We start from the raw sequence: 27788 nt of genomic DNA, 5'->3' as shown, positions 1-27788 counted from the left end.
TCGGTTTTGTAGAATTAGAATTGCGTGGAATCTCATCTCTGGATTTGGAATTTTATCTCATTTTCTACCTCTAGATATCTGTTTTGAAGTTTTTTTCGTGTAGGTGAGACTTCGAGAACTAGTTTGCAATAAAGAGGATCTTTTGGAGAGAGAGTGAGAAGGAGTTTGATGCAATTATAAGGCTTACCTCACCACGAATATTCTATTTTTATCTTTGTTCAGAGTAGTCAACCCTGAGGGGATCGACACACCTTATGTGACAATATTCTTCAAGCTTATTTCGCGCTACTTCCATAACAGTAGCGGATGAAAATCTTCTTCTCGGGAGAAAAAAAAACTGAAAAACGGGCGGTTTTAGGGTGTTTTCAAAAATGGGGAGCCCTCCAAAGATGCGCTGCTCCAGAGGGCTTTTGAAAATTGGTGGGGGTTAGGTTAGAGGGCTCAAGCATTCGAGGGATCAGAGTGTTGAACGTTATTATCATCACTGCTTTTATTATGTTTGGTGAGTGGGTAGGAGATTCAAATAGTGATCGGATGCTGAGGAGAGAGAAATAGGGAGTTGCTGGGGTGGAAGGGAGAGAGAGATATGGATGAACGAGAGGGAGAAGAGAATCTTGTTGTCATTTGATGCTCTCTTCCTATTGGTTGCTAACTTCTGCAGATGTTACCTTCATGAAACTGTACTTTCATCTGCTACCACTTATGGATCCTTTCTCTCTCTCTCTCATCCAGTCTCTCTCTTCCCCTCTCTTTCACTCTCTTTCCGTCACTCCTTCTCACTCTCACTCTCTCTTTTTCTATCTCTTTTATTCTCTCTCACATACCCTCTGTATTCTATCTCTTCCTCATCCCTCTCTCTCTTTGTATATCTTCATCTTTCTTGCTCTCACTGTGTCTATGTATCAAGCTCTCACTCCAGTATTTGGCTTCTATCAAAACCCTTCCATCAATCCGCCAAGCATCCTACATTTATTACGGTATTGTCCAACCCTATCCTAAAACCCTAATACAATAATCAACATCATTATCTCAAACTCTGTTTATACTTGTTTACCGGTTTTATATTTCACACCGATTTCATTTTCAACGTTCACCCTTCCTGTATTTCCTATCTCATACATTCTAACACCCTTCCTGTATTTCCTATCTCATACATTCTAACACTCGTCCTTCTGTGTATATTTTCCAGCTGATACATTTTAGTCGACCCTTTTTGTAGTATTTTTCTCATTGTGTGCTCCAACCACCCCTCTTGGAACCCCACCCTTTGATTTCTGTCCAATTAAAAATAGGGGTAGCTCGAAAAAATCACGTGTGTGCAAAGAAAGAAGTGTTGAGTATGTGTTTTGAGTTCTGTGAGGCGGAACAGATTTCTTGGATTCAAATGCAAATTGTTTTTGAGATTGTCGTGTTGGTTTAGTCAGAGATATTCACTTAAAACTGTCAGGAATCCTTGTGTACAACATCAATGCCTTTCATCCAATCAATGCTGACAGGATGCAGTGATATGACTGTGCTAAGATGTTGAACCAATCAAAAATGGTGATGTGTATTGTTGAAAATTGCAGTGGATATTCACGAAAAGAATAATGCACAATTTTTCAACTACTCAACTCAAATGAACGTCCAATTCCCTCTCGAAAAATTATGTAGATTGTTTAGGGTTGACGGAATGATGTTGGTTCAATCAAAATACTATAAAGCGCGTGGTGGAAAATACGGTGACAAACCACATAAAAGATTGAAGAATTTTCAACGTTATAACAATTTATTTTTATTATTTCACAAAGGCGACTTTCTAGAAGTATTTCAAGCCTAGGTGATGATGATGGGATGAATTATAATACAATAAAGGTAGAGCTATGAATGAATGAAAATTATAGGTTATGTTATCGACTTAAATTGATTTGAGTCCACTTTTCAGTCCAGAAATAAATAAACTAGAAATTTTGGATTTGATTTGACTAAAAACCAAGTATAATAGAATGATTACATTCAATATACCCTCAGAACTTGAAAATATTGAGTTATTAAGAGAAATTTTGAACCAAAAATGAAACACAAACTAATTCACTGAACTACTTCTAACAAAAAAGAAGATGAACATGAATATCATAAAAATAGAAATATAACTACCCTTTTCAAAATTATTTACTCACAATATGTTTCGGCTATATAATGCCATTATCAATCGATTCGAAAATAAAAATGAATAATTTTTTGAGTAAATAAATTGAAGGGTATTTAGATTTCCAGTTTTATTTATATTTAAGAGTAGCCCTAAAGAAAAAAGACAAGAAGATGAACAGTTGATTCTCACAGTAGAGCTATAAAAGAATATTATATAGAAATAGAAATAAAAATCTCAGTACCTTTTTTGAATTATTTCATCAAAAAAAAAGGACACTGAGAGTCTTATTTCTATTTATATTAGTAGTCCTATACAGAAAAGAGAATATTAGCCTATATATTCTGAAGGCCAAGATATGTTGAAATTTGAAGGAAAAATTAGTCGCACAAATAAGAATACATTGACCAAACAGTAAAATTATACGACTGTTTCAAAAACATAATATGCGTACCGGTGATTATATAATGAATCCACTTAAGTATCAGATCCAGTTCTGTTGGATGAATATCTAAGAGGAATGTTCATGATCTAACGGTAATAAATACACTAAAAATAGTTCCAGTTCTGTTAAATGAAATCAAAGAATAATGTTCATGATCCAACGAGTAACTAGGTCTGAATAGATTCAAATAAACTTATTAAACATGAGTATCTAGTTCATATTGCTCAAATAACTCTATTCAACTTACGTGCATAACCTACATTCATTAAATTGTCCAAATCTATGCAACTGACATAGTTCCAGCTATGTTACTACTGAGCTCATAATTCTATCTATGTCAACCTACATCTTATTCTTCCATGGCTTTATAAGAGTCGAAATTATTCAGACTATGAAATAAATCTACGTGAACCAGAAACTGAACAAGATTTCGTAAGACTCGACGAAATTTGTGTAGGCTTCAAGTTAATTGGGATGAAACGTGACGTCTTTGCGTCCTCGCGAATCATGAATTTATTCAAATGGAAGTCGTTTTTGGAAGGTAGTTCTTCAATATTTATAAGCTTGGGAATGAGATTATACATGTTACTGTGACTGTTATGACACAAGTATTGAGATCATCTTGAATTACTAATATATATTAGAATGAAATTAATATCAAATTCTTGTATCTTGAGTAGTGTAAAAATGATTATACCAGACCAGTATGTATTCGAATTTGGTATTCAACTAATTTCTCATTTAGTGCGTGACCATAGAAAAAATATACCAACGGTTTTGGTTGGAATAAGGTTAAACAATATTGTAAAACTGATTTCAATGAAGTTATTCCATAGAGATAAAATAGCATAAAAAGATATTCCATGGTATAGGGCGTCTATGTTCCAAATTTCACTATTAACTCAAGTCCAAGTACTTCTTTCTCGTGAAGCTATGTGCCGCTGGTAGTCTCTCATACTGTGCCGCCGCTCTTACACGGTCTCCTGACCAAAACTGTAATAATCGACAGTAGTCGTCAGTAATTGGCTTGAAACTTGAACTTGAACATAAACAAACTATACCATGGGATATCTTCTTATGCTATCTTTTCTTTAAAAAGAAAATAATGGCAAACTGAAAAGTTTATGGGAAACTCAAAAGTCAGGAAAGAAAAACTGTACAGAAACCACCAAAAATTACTTAATTTATATCAATTACTCCAAAACTACTTCTTCTTTCTTTCTCTCAAGTGGTGTGAGAGAAGACCTAGAGAGTCCTGAAATCGGCTTGTAATTTTGAACATAAACGACTTATGCCATGGGATATCTTCTTAGGCCTTCTTTCCTATCTTCTTTTCCTTTATGGCATAACCATCTTGAAAATCAGTTTGAAAATTGTTATCCACACTTCAACCAAGTCTTTCCAACCTAATTCCAACCAAAATGTTTCAACTATTTCCAACTATAATTCGTTTTTTTCGATTTGATTCATTGTGATTATGATTCACAATAGTTTCATTGGCTTATACACTTATTGACTCATATATTTGTATTAACATTTATATTATAAAATGTATGAATTCTGGGATATTTTCTTGTATTTATAAAATATAATTAAATTCCCCTTTGAAATTAATGAGATAATAGAATAGGAATACATATTATAATTATAATAATATTATAAATTTTTAGCCGTGTCCACACTGAACAAATGTTAGATAAACATGCTTGTTGAAACAGTTTGGGCAAATTTTATTATGTTTGACAAACAATGTTTGCCCTTGGCCAGTGTGGACGCTTCACCGAATTAAATATTTGTAAGTGGGAAGGTTTTATGTTTTACAGCTGTCAAATCTGAAAATGTTCGGAAAAACAGTAGATTTTTGTTTGAGAAACAATGATTATCCAAACTTTTCAAAATGTTTGTCCCTGAGCTCCTCAACAAACATGTTTGCCAAACATGTATGTCGAACAAGTGTGGACACGGCTTAATATTTATTTCAATTTGTTCATGTAACAAACGACACTGATGTGAAAATCAAGTCCGTGACTGACTCCACCAACATCTATCACAGTTTTTTGACCACAATTTTCCGCTTTCCTTTTTTCCAGATACGGCATCGACCTAAACGGCGCGCGTCGGAAAAACGCGACGCGGGAAACAACGTCAACCCTTAAGGCGTGGCTGAACGAGCACAAGAAGAACCCCTACCCGACCAAGGGCGAGAAGATCATGTTGGCCATCATCACCAAGATGACCCTCACCCAGGTCTCCACCTGGTTCGCCAACGCCCGCAGGAGGCTCAAGAAGGAGAACAAGATGACCTGGGAGCCAAGGAATAGAGTGGAAGACGAGGATAACAACAACGATGATAATAGCGGGAGGAAGAGCGCGGATCCTAAGGATAATTTAGGTGAGTTCCTCAACATTTCATTTTTCTCTCATCATAAATCAAAATCGTAATCAGTTCATTTCCTACTGAAGCCTGGGTTCCGTTACAAAATTTTCAAAAATTAAATATCCAGAATGATGGAGATTCTATACACATTCAAATAACCTCGCATTGAAGTTTCTGATTAATGCGATAACAAAACACGCTGTCATCTCATGAAGCATTGCTTGATTTGATAACCAATAGGCTACGCTCTCATACTCTAACCATTATCCCATACATAAATAAATTAGAATAGCATTATTTCATACATTGCGATAAATTTGAAATACAACCGGACACATGTATCACTTCCATTAATGTGTGTGTTAACATGTGTTACATAAATAAAGCATTATTCCCAGGAGATTAATCGGAAAATTATCGGGATTTCCCGCTGGATGTTAGTTTATTATTCGAATAAAGTGGAATACATTAAAGCCTATTTCAAATGAGTATTGTTTGGGAGTTGTTATGGACTTATTTGCTCTGGACTATGTTGGATTCAAACGATGAATAATATGATTTATCAGTTAGCCTACGGATTGTTGAATGGGCTACATTGAATTCTGTGTTGAGCAAACAAAATAGGAGATCATTTTTGAGTTTGGGGTACTTATGATTGTGGAGTTTCTTCGATAATTATCGTAAAATAGATGTATCACAGAATGCTTTTTCACTCCAAAAGTGTTCTCAATTCATAGTTCCAATTATTGATGGGTAATAATGAATAGATAACACAGAAAACATTTATATAATTGAAAAATTATAATATTTTATTAATATAAAATATCAAATTATGATATTTATATTATAGAAAAAAATATTTCAATATATAATTGAAAAATAGAATTTGAATTCTCAAATACGAAAATACAAGATATTAACCATTGCCTCCCAGATATACAGATAGTTAGAAACAAGCCTCCAGCGGTAGAACTTTGAATCAATGGCGTACTACTCGAATAGGTCATCTACAAAAAACCGTTGGGGTACTATTTTTGATAATAAGCCGTAATAGGGGCGAAGGGTGAGTGTGGATGGTACGATATCTAAACCAGATGTACAAAATGGATGATTTTTTCAAAAGACCTATCTCTCCCCACCCCACACCCTATTCGGAACCATTACCGACTATCATGTTACAATACTCTCCAGTGAGAGACGGGTAAGAGAGAGTGAGAGAGAGGAAGGACAACTGTTAAGCACCCTGCCGTTCCGAACAATCAAAGTGAAAGACGTAATTCCATATTATTTATTACGAGGCCATCCTAGGAAGTTAGGATAGACAGATGCACATTTAATAAAATTAATACGACATGCTGACTATCAAATGATATTTATTTTGTGCGGTTTGGGGTGCCTACTTATCACCTAACAACTGGGGGTTTAGTCAGCTCCCCTTCGTCAGGGGCTTCAGAAAGTGCAAACCAAAATGGAGAATTGTTAGGATGGTGCTCTAACAACTGACAACTGTTATAAATGTGTTTACGGTAACACTGTACATACATTGTAATAGGGGACGTTTAGATATTGTGGAGTTGCATACTTTTATTGCTCTTCTGTCCATCCACAATAGGATAATTCAGCAATTCCTCAATTCTATATTCTAGATCGAGAATTGGTTCTCTTTTTATTATTCATTTATCATTTTTACAAGAGGGGACTGACCGACAGAGAAATACTGAGGATACTCCTTGAGCAATTTCTCTTCCAAATTTAGATTACATTTTGAAAGTTCGAAATAGGGTTGTGATTCAACTTTGTTTTGAAATTTAGTACATTTTTACTTATAAACAACAAAAACTGAGAATTTTTGATTTTAACGCTTGAAAAACTAGATAAAACATGAAATAACTTACACTCTAATCACCATTAATTGGAATTTTTTGCGTGTTTCGGATGGACACATTAAGCCGTCGGTCCCGGCTGTCTAAGAAGCAGTCGTTAGGTCATGTCAGAGGCCCTGAAATTGATCAGTTGCGACCTAACAACTCTGACACCAGACCTCAGCCAGCAAGGTCACACGATATTATTATTATTTGCGTAATTTAACAAAATATTAGAGTCAGAAAAACACAACTCACTTATTCAGCAATATCGAAAACGATGAAATACAGTATGTTTTCTGAATCCAAGTAGGACATTAGATTCATTTTACATGGACACCTTATTCAAAATATGCCATGAATTATTAGTGTTACAATTTTTTGGTTCGTCCAATTTCCTTCTACGTCCATAAAATCGGAACGTCAGGTTCCCGTTTTGGGAGTGATCCACGTTTTCGTAGGATCCTCGTTTTTTTAATACATATTCCGTAAGTTTTTGATAATTATCAAGGTTTCAAGGATATGTTTTTGATAGGCATAGGCATTTTGATGAATATTCAGTAAGCTTCGAAAAAAAAACTAGATTTAAATTTATAGATTTAAAATCTTGTTATCTAAATTTGGGAGAGAAATAGTACAATGAGTATCCTTACTTTTTCTCTCCCAATCAGTGCTTCCTTGTAGAAATTATAAATAAATAAATGAAAAAAATAGATTGTTTCTAGGATATGTTTCTATTCTAATACTAAGTGAATCTGATGAATACTCCATAAGTTTCTGATACATATCGAAAGTTTTGAAGACATGTTTCTAATACATAAATAGGATACATAACCTTGCTGTGTGAAACATCTAATTCAATTCAATCATTCAGACTTACACAACTTACAGAGAAGTACCACAGGCTTACGCCCAAACCTGGATTGAAACCATGAAACAATTTCTTCCCAAATAATGTTGTTTAAAATCCTAGTAAAACCTTCATGTAACGCATGAAAGCAAGGTGCTATCTACCAACAGAACTCATCGCTTCTTCAATGCAAGGCTTGTTAATTCTGTGTGAGTTTCCTGTGAATAATAATCAGCTGATCGGTCCGTTTCATTCATTCTTTTTCGATGTAATTACTGGACCAAGGAATTAAATTGAGTGTCGTGCGAGCCTAAACAATAGCAGGCCTTTACACGAACAATACGCGGCATAATATTCGGAGATTTTTGTTGGGCGCATTTTTATGCGCGAGAATTTATGTGCGGTATTCAGGAATTCGATTGTTATTTTGTGTGCGCCTAATTTAAGGCTGAGACTAACAATAGTTGGCGCGTTGTTTCAGTGTCAGCATTTTTTGAATCGACAATTTTAATTGCACCATTGTTTAGAGATTTTGGGCAGAACATGTCGAATTCACGGTTATAATTTGAACTTGCGCCGGTAACATGGCACAGCTACAATTGCCTGGTTTCATTTGAATGAGGAAAAAACTCGTAGACACGCCGTGGATGGTGGGAAACAAAGCTACGGTGTTGTGCATGGGTTTGCATCGGATTATTTGAAATTTATTCATGGAATGAAAGGTGTTCTAGCATGATGATGAACAACATCCATGTACGTTACCTCTTATTTCCTCTAATTTAATTCCCAAATAACAGGTTCTTGAGAATGATCTACAACCACAAAAATAAGAAATCATATTCCTTCTGATTCAATTCCACAATTCTGGAAATCTCAAACGACAGCAATGAGGAATTCAAATGAGAGTCTGGAACGAGTGTTTCCAGATAAGTTGACCCCAACAAAACATTTTATTAGAGATACGACTTGTATTTCTGTAGTAAATTCAATATTATGAAATTTACTCACTTGTTTGACAATGTAAAATAGGTTGATAGAGCTCCTCATCAGGAACTGAATGCATCCCATTTTAAATAGTGAAAATATTATCTTTCATTGTGAAATACAAGCCGAATCTACGATATCTATTCATAGATTGTATATCATATCATATCTATGATATCTATTAAGTAAAATCTAATCTTTAAATCTCTGAAATCACATATCATATTTTTCCATTTCCTAAATGAATAGTTCAATACATTCAAGCGTATTGAATTACATTATATTTTATACAAGCGTGTTGTATAAAAATGGGATTTGAAGATATTTCATGGTAAAGGGCGTTTATATTTTAAATTTCACTGTTAACTCAAGCCGATATTCATAGTAGTTATTTTTTGTGAAGCTATTATGACTGGTAGTCGCTCAAACTGTGCCGTTCTACAGTCTACACTCTCAACCTGCCAAAACCGTATTATAGGAGTCGTCTAAAGCCAGTTACACACATTGATTTCTAAACGTTTGATCTTTACCGTCCTTATGAACCTTACGAAATTGAACGGAACTTGATAAACATAATCTGTTTAATCTGATGGGATTTATAAGGACGGCAAAAATCGTACGTCCGAAAATCGATGTGTGTGAAACAAGCGGTTTGGAATTCGGAACATAAACGGTTTTAATATGGAATATCATGTTATCATAGAATCCAGACTTATTCAGAGTTAAGTAAAGATGTTGGATTCCGTGTATGTTGTTTGGATGTCGATTTCACATGCATTATATTTACATAAATGTCATACTATTGAAACCACTGGATTTTTGACCTGACAAACCGTACCTCACTTATAACAGTGATTTAGTTTCTGTTATTGAGGGTATATTTTGTGTTTTTGTTTTAGATTGTAGAACTTCGTTTTTGTATATTTTTTCTGGTTTCATTACTTATAAGAAGAAGAAGAAACAGAAGAATAGACTGCAATGCTCGAAAATTAATTTCACAAATTATGGAATGTGAAGTATCATTAATTTTTTACTTTAGAGAACTTTTTGCTGTTCAATGATGCTCCTGTAATGCAGACATGACCTTGTTATCAAGGTCATTTGCATACAGTGTTTTATTCCGTACAAGGTATTTTTAATTTCTATGATCATGTATGTATATTTCAATTATTATTATATTATTAATTGGCAATATTTCATAGTGATTTTGTATTTTGTATTTTGGTGAAATAAAGTTTCTTTTTCTCTTTCCATGCTACCTTTTCTCTATGCTACAATGTGATAAAAATGATTGTAATAATCGTTTTATTTATGGATGTTTATTTATTTTTGTTGCAGACTCGAAAGACAGCGGCACGGGCAGCAGTGAAGACGGCGACCGCCCCTCGTCACGGCGCGGCCTCGACCTCGGGGGCGGCGGAGGTGGCCCAGGGGGCGGAGGCAGCGAATGGAGCAGTGGATCCCGACCCGAGTCACCCGAATGCCTCCAGCACTTCCTGCACCACCACCCCGCCTACCCGGTCCCCACCGCCCCCGGGGGCAGCAGTGGCATCGTCAAGCCCCGCATCTGGTCGCTGGCCGATATGGCAGCCAGTAAAGACACCGACAGGAGTCAAGTAGTGGCCGCCAATAGACTGGTGTCACCTCTCCTACATCCCGGATACTACAGAGGGTTCTACCATCCGTTGCCGCCTGGCCAGGAGCAGATATTGTTTCCAGGTGAATATCTCTCATTTATTCTCAACTCAATTGCTTAATAATTGAAGAATATCTCCTAATAATAGTAACTAGAATATAAGAAGATATGAGTTAAACATAACTTAATGTGGAAAAATTATAAAATTCAGCATTTCATACGCCTCACTTTCTACAATCACGGCTTGAAATCGACTTTTATTAATAATTCTTAGGCGCAAAAGCCGGTTGAATTAAAATGAGGATTAATTTCACTAGAACCAACCTTTTATCGGAAAAAAACTTCTCTGATCGTGATTTTTTTTCAATTATTTATTGCCAGAATTTAACAACGCAACAAATCAAGGTTAATAAACCTTCATCAACACTCATCTCAAGAAAATGAAATAAAATTAACTATCCAGAACTAAAACACTAGAAATTGATTACGATTAATTATTGTTTCAATCATGATTGAAATTTAAATAGCTCTTGTGCAATCTTCTTATGATATATTTTTTCTATGCTAGTAGTCACTAGTCTCTGAGTGCCTTGAGTGTAGGCTGCTTGGAAAAATAATGAAAAATAATCTTTCAAACTCCAGCAAATTTAACTTGTTACTTCTCTATAATTTCACCGTTTTTTCTCCGAAACTGACTTTTCCCTCTTTTTTCCTCTTTAGTCAATGAGACTGACCCCTCACTCTCTCTCTTTTTTCATTACTCAATGAAACTAACCCATTTCTCTCTTTCTTTCCAGGCGCACCAACCTCAGTAGCCGCAGTGGTAGCAGCCGCAGCTGCAGCCGGCGTCCAATCACAACACAGCGTCGCGACGCCACTCGGTCTCAACGTAGCAACGGGAGCGTCGTCATCTTCATCATCCTCGTCAACGGAACGCGAAACAGCAAAGACCGCTTCAACCGCCGCGTCGGAGCATCGCGCCTGACAGCTGGTCACTGTGCCGCGATAAACGTTAGTCGATAATCGAAGTCGATAGTTCGATGGTCGATGGACAATACACGGGCAATCGATATTCGGAAGTTGATAGTTCGATAGTCGAAGGACAATTAACGGGCAATCGATAGTCAGGAGTCGACAATTGATAGTTAAGGGACAATTAACGGTCCATAAATAGTGGGAAGTTGAAAGTTCGATAGCCGATGGACAATTAACGGGCAATCGATAGTCAAAATTCGATAATCGATAGTCGATAGACAGTTAACGGACAATCGATAAGTTGTGTGATTGATACTAGGTGCAAAGTTATGAGTGTTTGTGTGAACATCATTGAACGAAGATGATTCAAGAACTAGTCGCTGTGTCGTGGTGAACTGTGATCGATAGTCAGACGATCGATAGTCGGACATTTTAGAGAGTCGATATGATCGATACACAATCAACGTGCAATCATTGTTAGGAAGTCGATTGACAATGATCGAGTGACTGGTGTGAAAACTTTCATTGACATGAAACTAGTGAGAAAATTTTCATTGACTAGTGAAGATTATTCAAGAATAATAGACCCTGTGTCGCGGAGAACTATTCAGAACTCGATAGTTGAAAGTTGATAGTCGACGGAGAATGAATCGATAGTTGGTGTGATCGGTACATTGTGGACTGTTTTTGAGTGTTTGCAAATCCAGTGTGGGATCTCCTTTTAACGCGAAGTGAAATAGAAACTGATTTGGACCAGTATTTTCTAAAGTAGTAATCGGTTTATCTTTTATCTACAGTCAAAGTCGATAAATTGTTACTCAATGCAGGATAAATTGATGGTAAAAATCGGTTGAACTATTCTTGATGGACAGTCTATGATGGATTGAGTCTAGTATGAAATTGGTTTCCGACGATTGGAGGATGATCAAAAACTGTTAGTTGATGAATTATGAATGCTGTACATTCATCAATTTATTAGTCAGATATTGATATTCGATTAAGGCTTACAGCCTTCAAGTGTTAGTGAATCTGGTATGATACTGCATTGACATTGAGATATCAAAAAACAATGAGGGTATTGTTGGGTCTATCGTATCATGTTGAGGATTTCTTGTGAACTTCATCGATATTTGATTGGTGCGGTCTATTAATTGGTAGGCTCACTTGAAAATCTGTTCTCAAATCTCGACAATATGAACTAACTGTAGTACTCAATCTCTTGAAATTCCAAATCAGAAAAAGTAAAATTGTGCTTGGAAAACGACGAGTATCGGGTATCTTCAGGAGTCGACAGTTGAGTGATCGATACTTGTGAGTCGATAAGTAGGCCTATAGAGACCTAATGTGGAAAATAGAGAATTATCAGTTCTCACCTTATCTACAGATAATCCACTCACAATAGGCCCTATCAATATTTGTGGACTCGGGAACTGACATTACATTAAGTGATATTTGAAAGCGATTTTGAACTGTTATTCATGTGTAACTTGAATTAAATTATAGACACTTGTAATTATTTGAGAACAGAAATGTTCTGCAATTTATTGCGAACAATCAAAAACAAACAAGTAAAATCACCGATAGGCTATAGATACGGTAAATGGTGCAATACGGGTTCTTAAAATCAGAATTTGACGAGAATATGTAAATTCAATGATTAGTGAAACCACAAAAACATAAAAAACTTCTAGCAGGGGATTTTAATAACAGAAATTTCTGAGAATATTCAACAAAATTGGTGTAAATGATGTTGAGAATATGACCAATTTTATGAGATCGTAAAATTGATGATTCAGGTGGAAAAATATTACAGATTTATCAGGAAATGAATTCTTCTTGTATTTTACTCATAGTACAGACTCCTCAGGTTTTGATAAATCCAAGTATTATCTTTGTAATAAATCTTTCAAATCATGAAACATAAGATGTCATAGAGAACATTGTTCGAAAAAAAAATTCACTCTCAATATTACAGTTTTTAACATTCAGGCTATGAATCATTTTTATAATGAAGGATACAAAGACAAACTCTTTGAGATATATAGGCTACCATTCTACGCAAACGTGACGTCGTAAATCGAAAAATATAGGACATAAACTTGTACCAAATTTTTAGAGAATAAGAAAATTAACACTTTTTTGAATGTTATATCTGTCTGTATATTGCACAAATTTGGAAATATTTGAGATCTTGAAAGTTTCTAGATATGTGCTTTTTTGTTCATTTGAAATTGAAAACTATGAACTCATGAGTCCCGTATCAATTCAATTTAAATAGAATATGATTGTTTTTTGAAGAATTACCGGTATATTAGGAGTAGCACAGAAGTAATTGCATTAATCAAAATGTGGGAATGGAGAGAATATTGAGAATTCTCTATCATTTTTAAAAGAAAAACATTGATGAATAACTTCAAGCTTCACTGATTTTCAAACTTTACTGGTTCAAGCTTTAATTTGATTCAGGCTTCACTTCCAATCAAGCTTCAATTTGATTCATGGTTTACATAAAACTATGACTAACTTCAAGCGCATAGTTTTAATTCAAGCTTGAATTTGATTCATGCTTCACATAAAACTATGACAAACTTCAAGCGCATAGTATTGATTAAGCTTTACTTTGATTCAAACTTTACTTTTATTCAAGATTTAATTCTTGATTCATGCTTTACCTAAAACTATGACTAGCTTCAAGCTCATAGTTTCAATTTAGGCTTACTTTGATTCAAGCTTTACTTTTATCCAAGCTACAATTTTGATTCATGCTTTACTTAAAACTATGACTAAATTCAAGCTCATAGTTTAAATTCAAGCTTTACTTTGATTCAAGCTTTACTTTCATTCAAGCTTTAATTTGATTCATGCCTTACATAAAACTAATTCAAGCTTTACAACGATAAATCTGGAATCAACCATTCTCTATCGACAATTAAGTTCACACTAAACTTCACCCAAATAACCTCATTAACACTCTCTCATATCAATAACTCCGATCAATACAGACAGGTCTCTATTCCGAAAGTGGGAGGACAATAATATTTGATAAATAAAAGTTAACTGTATTTATAATGAATGTGATGATTTATTTGTTGATTCTAATTCATTTCTTTGTGATAAAAGAGTTTTAAAAACTTCACTAGTTTCCTAGACTAAGTAAATTGTATATTCATATTGTCAGCAAGATATAGAACCACAAGATGTATAGAATGTATGTATGTAAAACTGGATTAATGGTTAAAACGTTGTTTCCTTCATGTATAGTAGACCAATGAACTTATATTTTATTTCTATGTGATATAAAAGAACTTTACTTCGAATTTGGACTGTGTTATAATCACCTCATGTAGTATTCTCAATTTTGTAAAACACTTTTCAATAATAAGACTTGTTGTAAATTATTATTCCAAATTTCAAGTATGCACGTTGATATAAATTGTATTTGTATTCCCATTAAATAAATTGTTTAATATTCTATGTATTATTATATTTGTCATGTAATTAGAGTATTGTTAATTACGCACCCTCACCATGAATTTCTGTGATCTCACATGATTGGCTTTCTTGGATAAATTTCTAAAAATATTCTGGTTTTTTCATAAATTGCATATTATCTTTTGATACAAAATTATATTACAATAACAGGCACGTAAACCACTGTTTTATCCAATTTTCAAACTACAGTTCAAATATTTGTCTCTGTATTCCAAAGAAAATCTTCATTACAATTAAAAATATTGTATTAATCCTTAAAAATCACAGGGAGATAGTAAAGTTTTGTTTTTGAAAACAGACGAGTTATGTACAAACACTTGTTATTCATGTTATTTACAAGAGAAGTCTTCATGTTTTGGAAACGTGTGTATTCAATAATGTATTTGTAAAATGTTGAATAGTATTCGAGTAATAAATCAGTATGAATTAAATTATTATGAACGCAGTCCTTGTGTATTATAGTTAGATTGTACTTGGCTTGTAAAATTGATGAACCTTTAAAGAGACTCCATGTATGACTATCCTGTAGAATAAATAGGATTTATGAAAACAAAATAAATAAATTTTGTTACAAAATTGGTTTGTCATGATTTATTCAATCCTTTAAAAAAATCTTCAATATTATATACCAAAACATCTTCAAAATCTACAATGAGATAACTACAAATCTACAACAGAAATATTGAAATCATGGAAGATCTACAACTCAGATAAAAAAGGATAAAAAATAAATATCAGTTTTAGATTAACTGTATTGTACCTTGTAGAACATAGGTTGCATAAAAGACTGTTAAATTTTGATCATAAATAAATTCTACGTGAGTCAATCGATCAGAGAAGGCTTTTTCGAAAATGAGGCTTCTTTGATTAGCTCTCGTGGTCTTTAATCACGATTAAAAGTTAACAGGCTTTTGTTCAACCAGGGCATAGTGGCATGGGGTCAGTTACATGAAAAATCAATCAAATTAACCAGAGTAGAATTACGTTATGCTTTACAAGTGTGCACTAGAATATTATCGATATGTTCAAATTGTCCCAATCGAGCTTGGCAAAACTGGGCATGAAAGTTTTAAGGTGCGTACAGATATACGCGCCGCGAACATGAGCAAATCACTTTTAATCAGCTGATGCCAAGCTTTCTATATCTGTATCTTACCGTCTCTGTAAAAATACAGATATAGTCAGCTGATTAAAAGTGAATTGCTCATGTTCGCGGCGCGTATATCTATCCTTAAGTTATCAATGAGGCGTTATCAATAAGTATTTATTCGAAAAATGTCAATCGAATTGGGAAGCAAACCCACGTCCAGCAATAGTTTATCGAAGCTGCAACCTCTCACCCGCAACTTTACTGACTTTTACTATAAACTATAATCATCATTACTTCACTATAAAACACATACAATAGTGGATAGGTAGGTATCAAAACAAAGTGGAGCGGCGAAGGTAGCTTGAAGTTTGAGAGTGTTGAAAATAATGCATTTGTATGATTGGGTCAAAACAGAGACATACAACTGGACAAACAACTTACAAACAACAAACATAGAGACAAACAGCTTACAGAAAACAAAAACAGAAACAAATAGATTACAAACAACAAAGACAGTGACACACAAGTAGACAAACAACTTACAAGCAAAAAAAAAGAGAAAAACAACTTACAAACAACAAACACAGAGATAAACAACTTACAAACAACAGAGACAGAGACAAACAGCTTACGCTCATATTTTCTCTACAAACTACTTATCTTTTCTCTATTGTCAAAACTCAAAACATATTGCTTCTGTATGTATCGACCTATTCAAAGAGATGCATTACTTCCAACACTCTCAAGCTACCTTCACCTCTCCACTATCTATTGACTAGAAGTGGAGTAAATGAGAGGTTGAGATGTGATGGAGTTGAGAAAGTGGACTAATCTATAGAAAAAAAAGATTGATCGGTTATATACGTTTATGTCATAAACGTTCCATCTTCCCACTCGAAGATGACGTGACTCCATCTTGATCTGTCTCAAAAATCGTGGATTACGATATCGCAGAATCGTGAATTTAGAAAGGATTCAGCGAAATAAAGAGACATAAATACGGAAATACGGCTCCAAGATAACTGAACTGTCTCGGAGACCAGAAAGACAGATCGTGGCTTGTCACTGGTGTCATCCTCAATGTAAATTCTGAATTTACTGTGTCGCTAAAACCGGATACATGTATATCGAATGCACATCGACAACAAAACATCGATTTATCGAATACAACAGAAAATAATGTCTTAGCGGGTGGTCTTGTAAGAGAAGCTGGACCACCCTTACAAACTCCCCTGTCTTCGTTTCTCTGTTTACCATCTTTATCTTCAGATTATTAATATTTAATATCTTGTAAATGCCTACTCCCCGTATACATACGTTGTAATTTGTTGGGAAATATATTCACATATTCAGCAAGCTTGTTCTAATGTGAATTCATTCGTAGCTCATTCTACGTTGAATATAAAAAAAGGAAGAAAAACGGAAAGATTATGTTCTTCCTCATAATATGTTGTAACAATGGTAGGTTGCTCAGATGTTGTTCTACAGTATTTTATTCTGAGTTATGCTCTATTCGAATTTCTGTTGAACGGAACGGAAATGTTCGGGAGGAAACAATTTATGAAGGAGGAATTGAAAGAATGATAGGCGGAGTAATTTTGTTTTTGTCGATTTTGGGGTGATCAAGGATGACCAATTTGATATCGAGAGAAGAATGAGGATGTTAGGAATGAAATAGGACAACTGAATAATTGTGGATGTAGAAAAGAAATGTAGAGTTGTAGAAAAAAGTAGAGTTGTGGACCAGCAACCGTAAGTTGTGTTTATTCAGTTTGGATTAGATCATGAGTAAGTTGAAGTAAAGAGGTTTGTAGTTTACTTTGCGAAACGTCATAGTTTGTCCCCGTTATTCATCACGGAAGAACATGAAATCATGAGGAATAAACTAGTAAGTAATTTGAGAAATATTATTGAGAATTGTAGGTATAGATAGAAAATATCGGGGCCTCGAGCTTCGCTCGTTATTTATTCATTGATAAACAGAACACAATTCTTCAAAATGATTGGGGAAGGACAAGCAGGCACAGCCCAAAACTGTTTCTTCCCCGAGTTTTTTAATTATACACTATAAATGGTCCAAAAGTAGGTTATGTTTCATACACTTGAATTCAGGTCCAATTTTCAGTCAAAATATTTAAAAACAGAAAAGTTCTTATTTAGATTGTTTACAAACCAAATTGAATAACAAAATAACATTCACTAATTACTTAAAACTTTAAAATAATGATTAACGTTGAATATTATGATATGCTCTATAATTTAGAGTGATAAACCATGTCATGTCAACAAATCAGATTATTTTGATAAAATTTCTAGATAATATTTCTTGCGAGATACGGTAAGCTGATTAAATGATTACACAGCTGATCTCCCACACAGGCACACGCATTTTCTGTTATCGACAGACGACGAAATTATCATCTGTTCTTCCAAGGATGAATTATCCTTTTAATGTCCTTCAGCGAGTTTTCACAGGGATGAGACATAGTGCAATCGAATTTTTATATCATAAACCTACTATGTTCCAAATTTCCTGGAAATCGTTAGTGCCGTTTTCGAGATCCATTGAACATGAATAACCAGATATAAAAATATATAAATACAGAAATTGCTCGTTTAATATAATAGGATAGGTGTATGGAACCCAAGAATGTACGTATAAACTATTCACAAATGTAGTAATGAGTAAATGTAGTGAGTAAATGACTCACATGTGCAGTAGGCTACATTTTTGTGACTTTTTTCACTAAATCTAATTTTTTTTGGAAAACTGAAAACTTCAGCTCCAACGTGAATGGAATAAATAGCATAGATTGTTCATGAGACTTAAACCACCAGTAGTAATACTTATAACTGATCAAATATAATGATTTCTTATTTGATGAAATAGCTAAGATTGGACAGTAATGTCCACTCTATCACTCAACCTAGTCGAAGCTCAGAAAAAAAAACTATAAAATCAGAGAATCTATCACAAATCATTCGGTATTCCTCCTCAGTCAGTAAGATAATTTTGTATCATTAATTCGTATTTGAAGGATTATATGGCAATAAATTCTTCATAATGAACAGAAGAAAATTCAAAATTAATAAAAATTATGTTTCATTCACAATCGCTATCCAAAATTGCTAGAGGCTCCTTTTCTATTCTTTCTCTGCACATTCCAGTTAATCCCACTTTGCTATCCTCTTTCAATTAGAGCAGAGAAAAAAGAATACAGAACAAATAAAACACATTGACACCCACATCTGCAAAAGAAACCATTTATAGAAGAAAAGTAACTACTTATTAGCAATTATTTCTAGAAAAGCTACCGGAAAGTTGTGCTTGTTTGCAAACATGTATCCGTTACAAATAATAGCCATTATGAACTCAATTAAAAAAATATTGAAAAACTGGGGAAAAGATGTGAACAGTAGTTTCTACAGTTGACAGGAGAGTAACTACTAAGTAGAATTCGAAATAACAGGTATTATCAACTCAATTTATATTGAAAAAAGTATGTGAGCTGCGAACAATTGCTACACCTGACTTGAACTACTGGATAAACTTTCCGATCAACTATTTCATCGTTGACAACTGAAAAAGACAACTAGATACCAGCATAAAATTCAACTGAAAATTGGTTTCAAATTGCTCGAACAATCGTGTTGAACATTTATTTATGTGTTCGATATTGTATCAGATAAAGCTTGCCACTGTCTTCCATAATGTGGGTAGAAGAATCGATTATGTATATATATAATGTGTGGAGATTGAGCGAGGATTAGTGTCGAGAATATAGATATAGAAAGTGACGATTCGGGAACTGAGAGGCAGATGCCTGTCAGTGTGACCAACCCATTTCTCATTAGAGCGGAAGAATTGGACAGTTTGGACAGCCCACATATATTTTGTGATCCAGTTTTGTGGTGGTATGTTGGGTCATCTTTGTGCAGTGTGTGTAAGGTTAAGTGATCGTTTGACATTGTAATTGTAACACTATGTTTTGAATTGTTGAGTATTTTTTGTTAGTTTGAAGATGAAACGTAAGACTAGAGGCTGATGGGTAATTGTGAATGTCAGCAACTTGTCACACTGTAGAGTCACAGACAAAAGAGTATTTATAAAAATAGCAGAGAGAGTTCTTATTGTCCTTGATCATCAGTAGAATTTTCACCAGTTTTTAAGTTGAAGATAAGTGGAAGCTGGAAACAATTAGATGATAGAAGTACTAGAGGAATTTATTTCGTCTCAGAAAAACTGGTACATCGCTCTTACTTCCGCCATAGAGATACAATAGCGTAAGTAGATATCCCATGGTATAGGGCGTTTATGTTGCAACGTTTACTGTTATCTCAAGCCGATTACTGTCGATTAATGTCGAATTTTACTGTTTTGTTTGGGTGAGAGTGTATGAACGGCACATTATGAGAGACTACCAGCGTCATAAATCTTCACAGGAAAGAATTACATGAACTGTCGGCTTGATATAACAGTAAAAGTTGCGACATAAACGTCCTATACCATGGGATATCTACTTATGCTATTATTTATCATTTCTCTATGCTTCCGCTTACTTGATAACCTGTCAAAAGATAGACTGGAGTATGACATTGACGATGATAGAAAAATTAATTATAATAATAAATTAAAATTATAATGGAGGGACAAGTTTGTATTTCTTTAATGGTTCCAAAATTTTTAAAATAACTCGAAAGTTTTAGTCTCAAGTGGTAATTGAGTAGAATATTACTTATCAATTTATTAATTCGAGTCATCTAAATTCAAAATTTATAGTTTTCATGTTTATTTTGGACTAAAATTTTATAAAAATTGTACACGTGAAATTCTAACCTTATCTTGGACTTTGTCACCTATAAATTTGGAAGAAAAATAGCACAAGGACTACCTTATCATTTTATCTTCTATAATATGTTATAGCATATATAATGTTATTGCATTGGTGTCATTTGCATTGTAAATGAATAAATAGAAATAAAATGAAAACATCAACATTTATCATAATACTCTTATAATAATCATGATCAGCTACCCTTAAAACGTGAACGGTGAACATCCCTTACGATTTTCATTGATTGTCAAACAATATTGATTGAGATCCTCATCAATATGAAGGGAAGTCATTAATAATATGATCGTATATTCCAACGTTAGTAGACAGAAAAACTGTTTAATAACTTTGCGTATATTCTATCTACAGTCTTATCACAATATTCAAGATGTTTTAGGCTGTGGATGAGTATTTTTTTTCAAAACTTGAGCAGCCCAATCCATTAAATCACTTTGTTTTCAGTCTATTTTATTCAGATGTAATTCACTGTATCGTAGGGGTGCTAACAGGTTTCGATGCGGACTGCGTCCTTCAAATTTTTTAACGGCGCTCAAAATCAAATCTTGAGGAGTAGGCCCCAAAAAAGTCAACAGTACGGTATTTAAAATTACATCTAACACAATTTTCAAGGTTCCCGATTGATTTTTTTCAAAACGTAGAGCTGGCTTCCGAGCTCGGGATTCAACTAAGTTCTAGACTTTGAACAGCTGGAGTCAGGAAATTGGCTTTCCGAAATGGGGCATAGTTGCAGTTTCTATGATAATCTTTATTTTCTCATTTCTATAATAATGGAAAAGTTTTTCCTTGACGAAATGATACATTCCTAAAAAATCAGGTGTGGCGCACTCACACAACTTTCCTTGCCGTTATGAAAATTTATCACCTGACGCTAGTGTTCCCGCGCATCTCAAGTCTACTATGCAAAGATTTAAGCCAGCTGGTGACAGGACTATAACGCTGGAGACACAGGAGGTCTGCTATCTCTTCATAGTGAATGATTTAATAGAATCAACAGTTGCCGACAGTTTGCAATTGAAATAATAAACTTTTCTCGAATTTCGAGCTTATTTTAAAATTTAGGTGAAAATGTTACTGAACATTAATTGTAGAGATTTTCATTCTCAATCTTTTCCATTTGGAATTTTTTGTTTAAATTGTATCTGAAGCCTGATAATTGGAAATCTAAAATCATACTTTACCTAGATGGGGCGGAGCTCCTGAAATTTCTACAGATATGGGACTTGTGGCAGTTGATGAAGCTCAACAATGACTATTTTAGGTATAAATTTGATCAAAATCGTTGAAGCCATTTTCGAGAAAATCACGGAAAAACCTGTTTTTGACAACATTTTCGCCATTTTAGCCGCCATCTTGAATTGCATTTGATCGAAATTGCTCGTGTCGGATCCTTATAGGGGAAGGACCTTAAGTTTCAAATTTCAAGTCATTCCGTTAATTTGGATAGGATATGTTATTGGGATGAGATATCATGCACACACATGCACATACACTCATACACACACAAACACACACATACAGACCAATACCCAAAAAGCACTTTTTTGGACTCAGGGGACCTCGAAACGTATAGAAATTTAGAAATTGGGGTACCTTAATTTTTTTCGGAAAGCAATACTTTCCTTACCTATGGTAATAGGGCAAGGAAAGTAAAAATTCGAAATAGCTTCAACTTTACACTATGCCCTCTTTATTATGTTTTGTTTTCAATTTTATATTTTTTTGAAATTTAATTTAAACGTGGACTGCGACTACGTCCCGTTTCGGAAAGCAAATTTTCTGACTCCAGCTGTTTAAAGTCTAGAACTCAGCTAAATCCGGAGCTCGGCAACCGACCCTAATTTAGGGTTAAATCTTAGGGTCAAAATTTAAGGTCATGGACGTTTCACCCCTGTAGGCTATATTGTTCAAGATTAGAGATTTTATTATCAAAATCAACAAACATTTTTGAGAAATGCAAGTTATTTTTGTGCTTCACAGTATAACCAAACATTGTCCAACCAACATAACTATAAAATCCCTATTCACTGGACGCTGTATTCTTACAACCTACACGTTTGCTAGTGTGTACGGTCATATCGTGGTCAATACCCTGCATTATTTATGAATGAGTATATCGTATTTATGAATGAAACCGGGCCGCTATTAATTCTCTAAGATTAGTTCGGACTTCTTCAGAGCTATAACATACATTTCGGCTGTCGGTTTCAGTTTAGAATTTCCCAACAAATTTATTAGTTCCGGGGATGATGCAGTCTGTTAGCTGTTGTCATGTTGTGGACCAGGCCTCGGTGAATTTATTGTATAACCGCCTTGTAGGGCCTTACATGCTACAACTGGTCGGTGATTTAAATTTCGTGACTTCCAATGACAACAGGATGGGACGAGATGAATCAGGTGAGTCACTGACTGGAGTCAGACTCGAGAAGTGTTCATATAGTGAGGTCCACGTTATAATGGCAGTAATTGATTCACATTGGTGCTGCTATCCTTGTCTATCATTCGATTAACCAGATAGGAATTAACAATGTAGGAATGAAAATTATTCAGAAAATATCCGATCTCAATCATGAAATTGTATAATAATCACATTGAAGAATATATTTCCTTGATAAATCAATATGATTGATTATTCTCAACAAGAATAAACAGTTAATATTACATCAGATATACAGGTATCAGCTATCCTCTACAGAAGGCAGTGGCAAGGCAGAGTATCGGCAGAGTATTCTTCTCCACTGACTGGAGTCTGACTCAAGAAGTTTTCATATGATGAGGTCCACGTTATAATGGCAGTAATTGATACACATTCGTGTTGCTATCCTTGTCCATCATTCGACAAACCAGATAGTGCCATCCTTTTTCAGCTCCGAAACTTGGCCAGATCTTTTTTCAACAATGTAGGAATAAAATTACTTCAGAAAATATCCGATCTCAATCATGAAAAAAATATTACAATTACATTTAAGAATATATTTCCGTGACAAATAAATATGATTGATTATTGATTATTCTCAACACGAATAAACAGTTAATATAACATCAGATTTACAGCAGGTATCAGCTATCCTCTACAGAGGCAGTAGCAAGGCAGAGTATCGGAGACGCTGTTATCCTACCAGTCTCAAAAGATTCCTACCATGGTTCAAAAGATTCATACTCGTCCTATCAATAATTCATACTCGTCCTATCAATATTTCATACTAGAGGAAAACACAAGAAAAATTATGGAAAATTACTCGTAAAGGCAACCTTTTAGTATATCTTCAATATTCAATTAAGTTTTCTTTACATTTATTCGATTAATCATAAGTTATCAATATCATCCAAGTTATAATACGTCGTGAAAAACATACTGGTTGTGGTTATTTCACTACGATTGCTACACCTGACTTGAACTACTGGATAAACTTTCCGATCACTTATCGTTGACAACTGAAAAAGTCAACTAGATACCAGCATAAAATTGAAATGTTGAAGTTTTAAAATTTTAAACTCAAAATTGAAATTTGAAGTTTTTCGTTGTGAAATAACCACAACCAGTACGTTTTTTACGACGTACTATAACTTTGTACTAAAACTCATAATTAATTGAATGAATGTGAAAAAACTTAATTGAATATTGAAGATGTACTGAATGGTCGCCTATTTGATTTTGAAAAACTGTTCGAGAAATTTCAAAGACCACTATAATTCGTCATATCTTTGAATTTTTATCTATTTTCGTTGATTGAAGTCAATAATCTGAAAGGAAAAGCAATTTTATATCGGCAAAAAGGAAAAAATATATCGAGTCTCTCAAAATCAGCTTCATATTTATTGATTCGAAATACACAATTATTCATGAATATAATTAAGGGAAAACCAACAGGCACATTCCAAAAATGTTCCTCCAGCGAATTTTTATTTATATACTAGAGTAGTAGGTATCACTTACTAGATCAGAAACTAGGTCTTCTAGGTCTACTAGGTCTATTATTACTAGATCAGAAACATGGTTATGTTTTCGATTTTATTAAAATTGTATCTACTTCACTGATTCTCGGACTCTACTGATGACTCACGCAAGGACTCGACTAGTGTTCGAGTCTCTTGATCGTTATAAAGTGTGTATTGTGTTGCTGTAGCTATTCTGTTGGGGCACGAGTCAACATCTATTATCAATTATGCGCCTGGAGAAACCCATTATAGCCACGGGGGTCGTGTCTTCAGCCTGCCTAAATATGTCTTCTCTCATACACAGTCCACGAAAGGTAGCTTATTCAAAAATTATTTGATATTTTTTCGTTTATATTCTTCATCTTCTTCACGTTGCCTACTCTACATATTCCTCATCGTTCCTCTTTAATTCTGTTTATCTCATCTTCCTCTTTCTTTCTAGCTCATCAGTTCTGCTCCTTATTCAGTACTCAGTCATACCATAGAGAAACAATAGCATAAGTAGATATCCCATGGTATAGGGCGTTTATGTCGCAACTTTTACTGTTATCTCAAGCTGATAGTCCACGTAGTTCTTTCCTGTGAAGCTTTATGACGCTGGTAGTCTCTCATATTGTGCCGTTCATACACTCTTACCCGGTCAAAACAGTAAAAATCGACAATAACCGACAGTAATCGGCTTGAGATAACAGTAAAAGTTGCGACATAAACGCTCTATACCATGGATATCTACTTACGGTATTATTTCTCTATGGTCATACTCTACTAACTTTATCATACTTTCCTCCCTGTACATTCTGTATTCCAATAAAAACAATATAAAAACTTTTAGTACCATTTTATTCATCAATCATCATCTTCACTTCAGGGATAAGGTTTATTAATTAACCTGTTCCGGTACCCATCTCTTTCTTAACCTCCCTACATCTCTTTCTCCAGTAGGTCTATGGCTTTGCACTTCAAGGGGCATTCTCCCAGGTGGCATTCTATCCGAATGACTGCACCAGTTGCGTCTATTTTGTATAATTCTTTCATGTAGAGGAGCAACCATAAAACCCTGTCTTATATAAGTATTTCTGATTCTATCAACTTTAGTGCAGCAAATACACTCCTTAGAAACCTAATTTCTGCAGCTTGAATTTGACTGTCCATTCTCCGTGTGTGAATCCAATTCTCACTTCCATATAGGAGAGTCGGAACTGCAATGTATACATCTATTTAAAACATTTTATTACATTAGTACATTTTATTAAAAACTTAAAAAAATTCAACGACAAGTTTCGACCATTAGGTCATTTTCAAGTAAAAATGTGAAAAAAGGTACTAGAATATTATTTTTCCTACAGTTACGTTGAAAAGTGGCCATTGCTGCACTGATTACAGAACGCAAAGAATCACTTTTCCGCTCTAGTGCGGGAAAAATTTTCTGCACTCCAGATTTGCAACATGGCAACGCAAAATATTAGTAGGTTATATGGGGCAACAGTGCAGCAAAATCAAAATGAAGTTGGTAACAGTGACTGCTGTGGTTGCTATAGTGAGCAGAGGTTGCAACGAAGCACAACGCGCTAATTATTATTCATTATATATTATAACCAGGACAACGAGGACTTAGGATTTAGGATTAAGGTTTTTATCAATAATAAAATTACACAGAAAAACATTTGATTCATTTCAGGCAATTTTACCCATAATTACCCACTTTTCATATTCAATGGTAACTGTAGGAAAAACTTAATGTGAAATACGTGCGCAAAGTTCCTCTGCTGCACTCAAGAAACCTTCCGCGCCTACGGCTCGGGCGTAAACGTTTCTTTCGGTGCAGCAAACTGACACTTTGCGCACTAGTTGCACAATAAACTATTTATCTTGTTCTTATTGGAATCAAATAGCCCATATAAGCGAAGTGATTTTATTCTGTATTCCTTATTGTTTACTTTCATTTTATTCGACGTTTGCTTTCCAACCCTGCTTCTTTTCTGCCTTATCATCCTTCCTGTGCTTCTTCTTTATTTCTCCATGTCCCAATCTACCTCTTCCTCTCTCCTTTCTTCTCAGCATTACAACTCTCTTCTCGTCACAAGAAGAGAGTTCTCTTCTTCTCCATCTTTGTAACAATTCTCTATACATTTTTTTCCTAAAATGAGATGTTTTATTGGCAGAAATAAAAAATTACAACATCTTAAGGTGCGTACAGATATACGCGCCTCCAACACGCTCTGTAATCGCTCCACACTCGTTCCGCACTCGATCCGCACTCGCTCCGTCATGAACGTTACGGAGATGTCAGCTCTTCTCGCGTTCCACTCTTGCTCCACCTTCGATCATCAATCGATCTGCTCGAGTGACGTTCGATTGCGGAGCAGAGCGAAAGTCTGTACGCACCTTTAGAAATACATAATGAAAACAATACATATTTTACAACATGGGGAAATACTATGACAAAATAAAATGGAATGCCATTGAGTATTTGCATCTGGAGATACTAGACCTGTTTGAGATGGTGATAGAAAAATTGATTACAAAACTATTATTCAATTTCCACTTTTCCTCATATCTCCTTCAACCTCTCTACATTTTTCCTTCACATTTTCTCCTCAACCTTCTCCTTTGTTTCTATTTTCTATTCATTCTCATCCATATGCCACTCTTTTCTTTCATCTCCCACTATTTATATTTTCCTCTTTTTGAACGTCTCCTTCTTTAACTTCACCTTTTTCTCTGCTTCTCCTGCATCTCATGCATCTTTTTTCTTCTTCTTCTTCTTTTTCTCCTGCCTTTTTCTTCTTCTTTTTTTTTCTTTTTCTCCTGCCTTCTTCCTCTTCTACTTCTTCTTCTTCTTCCTCTTCTTTTCCTTCTCCTTTCTCCTTCTTCTTCTTCTTCTCCTTCTTCTTCTTCTTCTTCTTCTCTCTTCTTCTTCTTCTTCTTCTTTTCTTCTTCTTCTTCTTGTTCTTCTTCTCTTCTCTTCTTCTTCTTCTTCTTCTTCTTCTCTTCTTCTTTTTCTCTTCTTCTCTCTTTTCTTCTTCTTCTTCTTCTTCTTCTTCTTCTTCTTCTTCTTCTATCTTCTTCTGCTTCTCTTCTTCTTCTCCTCTCCCCTTCTTCTCTCTTCTTCTTCTTCTCTTCTTCTTCTCCTTCTTCTTCTCCTTCCTGCTCTTTT

General features: G+C 34.6%; 1 protein-coding gene across 1 annotated transcript; it reads left to right on the top strand.

The window, feature by feature from the left end:
• Nucleotides 1–4643: 4643 nt before the first annotated feature.
• LOC111059383 (homeobox protein araucan) lies at nt 4644–15325 on the top strand (the record flags this gene model as incomplete). The annotated part of the gene is made up of 3 exons (XM_039431345.1): nt 4644–4965; nt 9985–10365; nt 11080–15325. Coding segments are annotated over 3 exons (891 nt in total), but the record flags the coding sequence as incomplete, so codon positions are not given.
• Between the last annotated feature and the right edge of the window lie 12463 nt (nt 15326–27788).

This window comes from Nilaparvata lugens, chromosome 6 (genome assembly GCF_014356525.2).
Source record: "Nilaparvata lugens isolate BPH chromosome 6, ASM1435652v1, whole genome shotgun sequence".
Lineage (NCBI taxonomy): Eukaryota > Metazoa > Arthropoda > Insecta > Hemiptera > Delphacidae > Nilaparvata > Nilaparvata lugens.
The sequence above is the reverse complement of the archived record's forward strand: the minus strand, read 5'-3'. Positions and strand labels throughout refer to the sequence as shown.